At 26.8% G+C, this 9,905-nt stretch overlaps 1 protein-coding gene across 1 annotated transcript; it reads right to left on the minus strand.

The window, feature by feature from the left end:
- Positions 1 to 118: 118 nt before the first annotated feature.
- Positions 119 to 9,274, minus strand: nAChRbeta2 (nicotinic acetylcholine receptor beta2). Its single transcript, XM_011497911.1, has 12 exons — positions 9,078 to 9,274; positions 8,356 to 8,516; positions 8,204 to 8,248; positions 7,575 to 7,684; positions 5,169 to 5,349; positions 4,864 to 5,020; positions 4,409 to 4,536; positions 4,161 to 4,336; positions 3,905 to 4,057; positions 3,206 to 3,330; positions 1,163 to 1,275; positions 119 to 417 (listed from the first exon to the last, which is right to left on the minus strand). The coding sequence occupies exons 1-12, from the start codon at positions 9,127 to 9,129 to the stop codon at positions 205 to 207; spliced, it is 1,614 nt and encodes a 537-aa protein (XP_011496213.1). The 5' UTR covers positions 9,130 to 9,274; the 3' UTR covers positions 119 to 204.
- Between the last annotated feature and the right edge of the window lie 631 nt (positions 9,275 to 9,905).

Genomic DNA, 9,905 nt, shown 5'->3' on the forward strand with positions numbered 1-9,905 from the left:
TGAAATATATACTTTTTTTTTAATTATTAAAATGTCTTTAACTAATTTTAATTATGTTCACGGGGATGATGAAATAAGAAGCATCATATATTAGTCAGTTCATATAATTTATTATTAACGAATGAACATATTTTAATAAGAATAGCGTACATACAATTACATAATGAATTAATTTTTGTACACTTTTTTAACGACTGAAATTCTTTAGTCGTAATCGAAGAAAGGCTGTGGCGGAAGCATGTAGTTACCTTTTCGAAGGGGAATGCTTGAGATCTGACGATCTAACGGTTCGCGTGTATCATATAAACTTGGCGCTTGACAAATTATACCTGCGGTTCCGACAATACATGCTAATGTAAAAATCCAAAGAAACAGTCTGTCTAATACCATTGCTACGAATTTCCAATCTTCAATAATCTACACAAATTGTAATAGAGTATTATTTGTATAATTATTTCAATGAAGCGTGAGCAGATAGTATTTTGTCATAGGTAAGTATAAGAAATAAACAGGAAATAAATTTTAACTTCTTCATTATAATTATTAAATTATTAAATTTGAATATTAAATTCAAATTTGGGAAACTATAATGTTCTAGTAAAAAATGACACATTATATGAATTTAAAGAATCTAATTTTGAATTCAATAATAACTTTTACATAAATTGAAACATTTAAAGGAAAAATTTACATAAAGTACAAATCCAAATATTTATAGTAACCCAGACTTATGAATGACATTCTTAATTGTTTTTATCATTTAAGTAAGATAAAATTTTTAACTTATTACATTCTTTAACTTAACAAAAACTATTACCATTGTTATTATGTGTAATATGTTCTAATATTCAAACAAACTTTTTAAATGATTTGAACGTTAATGTTTATTGTTAAAATTTATTTAAATTTTAATGTGATTTATGATTAATGTTTCTTCTTAAAATTTATTTAGTTGTATAAAAAGTTAGATATTTGATGATTTAATCTTGAATTTCAAGTGCAAAGTTGTTAATATTTGAAAATATTTAAGAATTGGAATATTTATTTTATAAATATTAAACGTATTTTAAAACAGTAATAGAAATTTATTTTTAATTAATTTATGTATTATATTATAAAACTTATTGAATTGAATCAAATCCTTAATAATTACAATAAATACCTCGTTGTCCTTGTCGGCGTCTTTGATGTGTTGAGCAATGAATCTGACTCCCTGTAAAGCCGTCATGATATCTGGTGACAAATGTCTTGGCATCGTATTTTCGCTGTCTATTACTTTAAAAAATTATGTACACAGAAAATTAACACATTAATGATTACATATTTATTTTATGTATATAAAATTTTCTGAGAAATATTCATCACAAATATTTAATTAAATCTGAATAAAAGTATCTAATTATCATTTTAAGTTAAATGTGAAAATTTTTTTCATTATTTAATGCACAAATAAAATTTATATATTTTATTTAATGTGTAAATAAAAGATTAAAAATACTATGTACATGAAAAGAAACAAAAATGATTTAAAAAAACATTAGCAGCATATTTAAACGGTGTCTCTAAAAATAAGTGCCCCGAATTTAAACAATTATTTTTATAATAAATTTACATGCATTTTTATATATTTTAAATCTATTATTTATATTAAAAATAAGCTAAATTATCCAAAGTTAAATTTTTGTATTTTGTTTTTTAATATGAACCAGTCGATTAAAAATGACCAAATTAAAATTAATTTAAAAATTATATTCATAAAATTTTAAATCTAATATTTGACTTAAGAAATTGATTCTTCAAATCGTACATTTATGCAAGTAAAAAAATAATTTCATTATTAAAGATGCCTTTTTTAAATGTGATAATATGAGTACTTTCATTTATTTAAAAATTAATGCATTTTCATTGAATAAATATTTATAAATATATACAAATTTATGTTGTAATGTAAATAAAAATGCATAATATAAAATTTTATTAAATATAATAAATATGTGGTAAATATATAAATGTATTTGACAGCTCAGTTACTACCTGCTTGGTAATATTTTTTTTTACTTTATTACATTATAGTTCTTATAATAATTTAAAATTATTTTCTGACAAACATTTCAAACCTACAATAATAATAAATTATAATAATAATTTAAAATTATTTTCTGACAAACATTTCAAACCTACAATGAATATATGAATTATTTACTTTTAATGTAATTATCGTATTAAAAAAGTATCTATAATTATTATAAATATAATGTTAGATTGAATGTACCAACATTGTTTCTTAAGTTTCTTTCACTTTGTTTTTTTATGTATATCTGGTGTATTATTTTCAATAAATAATATTTTATATTTAATAATTCTGATAATTTTTGAAATAATATAAGTGTTTTGAATATTAATAAAACATAATTACAAAGTGAATTTGCAATTTATATTTAAAAAAAAAACAATTATTCTGTTTTGTGAATTTAAATAAAATAAGATGGACTGGAATGAACAGGATTAACAAAATACAAGATTTTACTTACTACAGAATTACTAGGCTATTGCATCTTAAAAAATATCCATAATTTGTTATAATGATTATAATTTCTTATTTACATTTGATTTTATGATGTAGATTATACTTGTACACGTGCAAATACATTAATTTATCTATTGAACAAAAAATAATTAATTATAATTCTTATATTTATTGTTGTTAATCTATTGAAAATGTGTCCTTTATAAATGAGTATGCTTGCATAAATGTGTATTTGTCCATTTAGCTGCAGGGTACTTATTTTAGAAAAAGAAGTTGTAAAAAATATGAATCTGTATTTGTTTTAATAAAATTTTATTTTATTTTAAATTTTGTATTTTTTAATTGATATAACTTTTCTAGAAATATATTGAAAATATTTGTCCTAAGATTTTTTAATCGATTTATGAATTACATTCAAATTTTATATTTTAAATGTAATTAGAGAAAATCTTATTAAAATAAAAAAAATTATTTTGAAGTAAGTGCAATATATATTTTTTCATTTTCATAGTTCAAAGTGCATATTTTTATATTCTTAATAATAAAAATTTTGATTAGTATTTTCTTGAATATATTTAATATGCTATAATGACCTATACATAATGTACAACATACACATAACTTACACATGCATACTATGTCATAAAGTATATAATAAGGTGTACATAAAACACTCACCAGAGGCATGCGGTATTTGACGTATATCTTCATCACGTATATTCTTATATGCAGATGTGACGCTTTCAAAGCCGTCGGGACTATCCTTGGATTCAGATGGATAGTCACTAATACTGTCCCGGAAACTACATTTACAAATAAAAATAAGTATTCCTATGGCTCATGAATATGCGCATGAAAAAGTAACTGCTAATTTAATCGTAGCTTAGTGATACTTGAGAGGGATAAGTTGTAAAAAGTAGAATAGATAAGTTTATTTTTATAATTAACATTTGTACTAATATCTAATAATTGTAAATTATATTATTTGTTAGAAAAATATATTTCTTATAAAAATAATTTTATTTAATTTAAGTTAGATTTACTTGAATAATTTGGATTAAATTATTCAATACATAATAAAGATTTCCTTGGTATTTAGTACTTGTATAATTCATAAATTATCTTATATGATATATAATTTATTTATAAATTTTAAATATACTATATTAAAATGAATTATAATAATAATAATAATATTTAATAAAATAAAAATTAGCATTAATATGTATTTTGAACAATTTTCAGTAAAATTCTATTTTTTACATTTATCTCAAGTTTTTAAATAAAAATTAGTAGTAAATGATTATAAGATTATAATAAAATAATAAGTAATTAAAAATAAATGGATAGTTTGGTTTTTTGATATATGAGAGTTACCTAAAATCCATCTCGTTAGTATATCCGCTATCCAGATATGTGTCGTCATACTCTGGCGTCGAATAAGGTGTTCGTCGCATCATAAGCACTCTCGGCATCCAATGTAAAAATAGTTGTCGAACCCAAGGCGACATATTGTGTGTAGATGGAGAACTTTTAATTGTATATTAAACAATTTTTTCAACAGAAATAATGTTAAATTTTCATTTCATTCTTAATTTATATCATTAAAATAAATTACTAATTACATACTAACCGAAAATGAACATTGAGAACACACACAGTTATCCATATAGATAAAGTGACTAGAATCATAGTAAACAAGAGGTATTTTCCGAGTAGAGGAATTGCCAATGAAGTTGGTGGAATAATTTCCGCTAGTAGTAAGAAAAAAACAGTCAGTGACAGAAGAATTGAGGAACATAGTGAGACCTGGAAAAACGTAATTTTGCCTTACACTTAATTTCACAGAGGATATTATTAATATATAAAATAAGAACCTACTTTCTCACCGGAATCACTCGGTAAATAGAATACCAAAACTGTTAAAAAGGTAATACCTACGCATGGTATTATAAGATTAACCGTATAAAACAATGTCTTCCTTCTCATTTTGATATTAAAAGTTATATCTGAAAAAATTGTATGTACATATGCTACATTTTTTAAAATGTAGTTTTAAAATACACAAAAAATATAAGCAATATATTATTTGTTCATAATAAATAATTACAATTTTTTAGAGTAATTAATGTATTATTTTTAGTATTGGAATAAATGTTACTAAATGTGTTTGCTTATTTATTGAGCTGTGTAAGAAGTCAGTAATATATAGGCTACTAATATTTAAAGTAATATTAATTAAAGCAAAATAAATAATTGATTAATGATTAAAATATTTTGATAAAATATAAAGAATTTTAGGACATAAAATTGAATTGTATTTCAAAATTTTGTACCGGAATAAGGTTCCTTGCAGCAAGGATAATATTCTTCATTTCTTGAGGCTGGCACCTCAAGTATGTCCCACTCAACGGATAAGTAAAAGTCGCTCAAATCAATTCCCGTTACCACCAAATTACTTCCAGGTTCTTGCTCCATGTGCTTTAAATCTACCTGCACAATAGAAAATATTGTTTCATTCTAAAACAAAGTAATTACAGTGAGTATGGAAGACAGATCTTTCATGCCCCTTTTGTGTTGCACGACGTCCGTTGCTAAATGAGTATATTTATAAGATGCATGTGCTTATACATATATATACCTGCGCGCCATTATAGGTCCATGAGCCAAACTTCATGTTGCAGGATTGCTCGTCAAAGGGAAAATATTCGACATTAATCTCGCAGGAGGATTTATAAATAGCCGGTGGTTTCCAGTAAACTTCGCCCGTGTATTTGAGCGTTGCTTTGGTCATCAATGTCACTTCGTAGTTCCCATCCGCACTGCGTAATATAGAGTCGTTACAGCATTAAATAAATTGAAATCGTGAGAGTTGCACTATTTTTGACTTGATATTGTATCGAAATAAATCTTTTTACCGTGGAAAGTATCAAGTTTCTAATTATTAAGAATTAATATATTGATGTTCGGGATTGACGCAGTTCCACGTATTTAAAAAAAAGTGGGTCATACGCGCTGTACGGCACACGGCACGCGCGCCCGGACCGGGACGCGCGCTCAGGCGAATGTTTATAAACAAAACTCGACAAGTCTAAGCAAGTTTTACGATCTAAAATACAATATACTATAAGATCTCACAAAGGAAGAACGTCCACGAAACTTCTAGAAGTTTCATTTTCTAACGCCACAAAGAATTTTCGGTATGACAATACGCAGCGGCACTGTTGCCGGCATTGCATCCGCTGCATGCATATTTAAGGGCAGCTCGCCATGTGGCGATCCTCATTGTAATCCTACATCGCGCTCGCTAAACCTAGTAACTAAGCCTAGTAAATAATATACGTGTGCATTATTAAAAGGAAATCGGCAGATTTAGTAGCGATTTCCAGTGAAGTCAATGGAATAATAATCAAAGGGGACATCAATTACGCAGCAACTAACACACCTTGGCTGCAGCTCACAAGGTACATTTTTATATTACTAATAAGCTAGTCACACCTCGCACAAGAATAAATTTGTCAATTCACATTTTCTCAGTCGAACCAAAGCTTCGACTCCGTACGGTCTCTCTCTCTCTCGGTCGGACCAACGCTTCGACCCCGTACAGGCCATAAGAGTCGACTCAAGCGACGCAATTCGTCAAGCACATTGTCAAGACCAGACAACAATATATTGAATAATCAACTATAAATACATTTCATTAATCCTTCAAGAGCATGAAGACTTATTAACAACTCTTACCTGTGACTAGACTCTTTTCTACTTCCCCCATAAATAATTCAAGACATTATTGATTACTCAACGAATTCCATTAAACATGTTACACCATATCAAGTATAGTTATTCATATATCAAACATAATTGATTCAAACACCATCTTCTCATGCTACCTCATAAGCATGATTGACGGACTACACCAGCTGATATTTACATCAGCATTACCTCAATTACAAGACACGCAGTAATATCCATAAAATCTACGATAATCAAGAGTACAAGGACACACCCTCAGTACTACAATAGAATACTTCTTTCTCAACAACATTGCAGTATTATTATTATAATTATTAACAAATAATAAACATTGTTTTTCCTAAATACATGATATTTTTTAACCTTGTCACTTATTATTTCCTTTAAAATTATCCTGCTGAGACTAATCCATTGAACTATTGAATTGGTAGTTCGAGCCATAAACTAAACCTTTAAAATCGAATAATTGACATGAACATATTCATAATGAAACCAAACTGAAACAAGTTATGCGAGTTAATATTATTTAATATTGTGCATTTTAATTATATTCTTTTGAATTATACATAGAATTATCTTACTTAAGCTATTATTTTTCAGTGCTACAGAAGGAACGCATGCAGCAATTGATAATATTTTGATGAAAAAGAAAGTCAAATAAGTTTGTATTAAGTATTATATTTTGAAATCTATATCTTATATTGAATTTTAGTTAAGTAAGTAAACAGAAATTAATTATTTGCTAGATAACTTTAGTCTTTCTCAGGTGATGTCGAACTTTCATTAGTTATATAATAACCATTGTGATCTTAATATGTTTTCATCATTATTTTAATAGAGTATATGTTAAAGGTAGGAAATATTTTTAAATTTGATGTTGTATTTATTAAAAGTATAAGCTTGTATTAGTTTACATATTATAAATTATTTAAATAAAAATACATTGTAATTATCTAAACTGTAAATATTAAATTAAAATTATCAATATGAATACTTTTTTATTAAATAATCGTGGGTTCACTTCAACTGATGTGCACACCATTTTAATATTATTAGTCCTTTTTATTTTAATTTATTTTAAAATTCTTAAACGATAGCATAATTTCATCAAATATAATAAAAAATGGTTTTCAACAAATTTATGTTTAAAATCTAAATGAGCCATAGTCAATAGAAGATAGGATTATATATATATTTATAAATTAGTAAAGAAACTAAATAATAAAATAAAAAATTCAAAAGATAGATAATACATAACAAATAGACAGAAGAGAGAAAAGAACGAAAGACTCACTTGTTATACATAACGATGTCTGGTAACCATATATTTTCTGATGGCACGTACAGCATTTCAACACCACCGTATTCCTCTGGATCCCAGCGTAGCTTGTAATCGAACCATTTCTTGATGATTGTTAAAGAATCATGGGAGAGAGAGAGAGAGAAAGTTAATAATTATTTGGATTTGAGAAAAGAAACTGCTCAAATTCAAGCATATACATAAGGATATCTCCATGAAATGCATGTTCATCCGTATTTATCACATTTGTGTATGTAAAAAGGAGAAAAAACATAGAAGCGAAAACCAGTTCGGCGTATAATTTTCGTTAGAAATTTTGTAAAATATTTATGCATTAACTGTTTCCCTTACTCTTGTATTTTTGCGTACAAGTGTGATACAAACATTTTTTATTTACATTAATAACAAAGTAATTATATTTTGTTTAACTTTTCTCAAATTTGTAATTAAAGTTCATATTCTAACGTGTATATGAATGCTGGGAATAATAACATGTATATATTTTACCTGTATATATTAACCATGTATACCCTTTTTATAATTTTGTTCAATTCGAGATTAATTTAAGAAAATTGAATTTTGAGTAAGATATTAATTATTATGAAAATAAATTTGCTGTTTACCTGCTCTACCCAGACATTCGTTGTCATCACTTGATTTTTTAAATTCTGCAAAATATAGATCATTTAATACGCGAAAACTGTATTCTCTCTACTTATTCTGCAACGAAATGTAGCTTTACGTATATATAATTAAGATGAGGATTGTAAATTACCATTTCAATCAATTGAGATAACTTCAATCCCAACCATACTGTCAGTGTTTCGGTATTGTTAATAACTGGTCGAATGAGCCTGTTATAATTGGACAATAAATCATCGTACAGTCGTTTAGTGTCAGGATTCGCCTCGAAGCTTTTTATTTCTGGATGAAAACCTGAAAATCAAATTGTACTTTATGTTTACTTATTTATACAGAGAGAGAGAGAGAGAGAGAGAGAGAGAGAGAGAGAGAGAGAGATGCGGAATGTGTATACGAGCGAAAAAGAGATATAAAAATATGTAAAGTTTTGATGTATTTTGTCGATTATTTCTCAATTATACGTATTTTAATTTCAAAACTAAAATGGTTTGAAATTTTGAAGCTATAATTGTTTGTAGCTAAAATAAACTGTAATATAAACCGAAAGATGTATTTCATGGTAAGTAATATTTTGGTAATTATAATATACGCTCGATGTAGTTGTAATCACATCCTAGTGCAATGCAATTCCAAGCTTACATTATTAAAATACAGACGGCAATATTGAGATGATCGAATTTTTCATTGAGAGTTTCGAAAAAAAAAATACGAAACCATATTGAAACCCACAATATTTATAAAGTCTGAGATAAAATTTAGTAACTGCTGTTTTATAGGAGCCGAAGACGATAGAAAGATAAAACCAAGTGTAATGAGATACGAATGTAAAAATAGCGTAATTTGACGTATCCTCACCATTGGTCACAACAATGAGGAGGCACATGAGAAGCGTCAGAATCTCGTGCATCTCCGGTCTGTCGATGGACCGCAAAACTCGATGGTCGGGACAACGTCAATAGATTCAACTATATTCGCCGAGGCGTCGGCCCAGTCAACATACCCTGCTATCAACATCCACCAATCGATAAGCGATGCTAACGCCATCCCCCAACGGCGACCTCTCATACCTGACTCACCAAGCTTTTTGAATCAGGGATAAGGCAATTTAAGTGCTTTTACCAGGGGTGGTTAGAATGTCGTATTAAATTATCCCCCCTTATCGGGGATAAGGTTTGGCTTCTTACTTGTTGGTGGTCAAGTTGTGCGGATAACAAATATTATTTTACGGAAAATGAATTTATCAGTTTCATTGTCTTTCAACTGTTTGTTTTATCTTTAGTGTATCGATTTCATATTTTAAAATTATTCTGAATTTTAAACACCTCTAAGTTTAAATTGGCAATATTATTGAGTAATTTGATCGAAGTTCTAATATTTGTTTCATGAATCTCACAAGTAATGAATAGTTATTAATAGTAATAATGCATTGTACTAAAGTATTCTGTTTTAATGTTAGATTTATTTCTACAAGAATATTTTTTGTAATTAGTCGAAAATACAAACTTTTCAATTTAAATTGTTTGTTTTCTTATACATACTAAAGCAAAATTTATATTATAATATTTATTTAATTGAATTTGCAATTAATTTACAATTTTATTTCTCGAGTATCTGTATTTCAAGATTTTTACTTATCAATAAATCTTTTTTTAATTCTATTAGCTGTAGTTATTTAATGTTACA

This window comes from Ceratosolen solmsi, unplaced genomic scaffold (assembly GCF_000503995.2).
Source record: "Ceratosolen solmsi marchali unplaced genomic scaffold, CerSol_1.0 scaffold14, whole genome shotgun sequence".
NCBI classification, from domain to species: domain Eukaryota; kingdom Metazoa; phylum Arthropoda; class Insecta; order Hymenoptera; family Agaonidae; genus Ceratosolen; species Ceratosolen solmsi.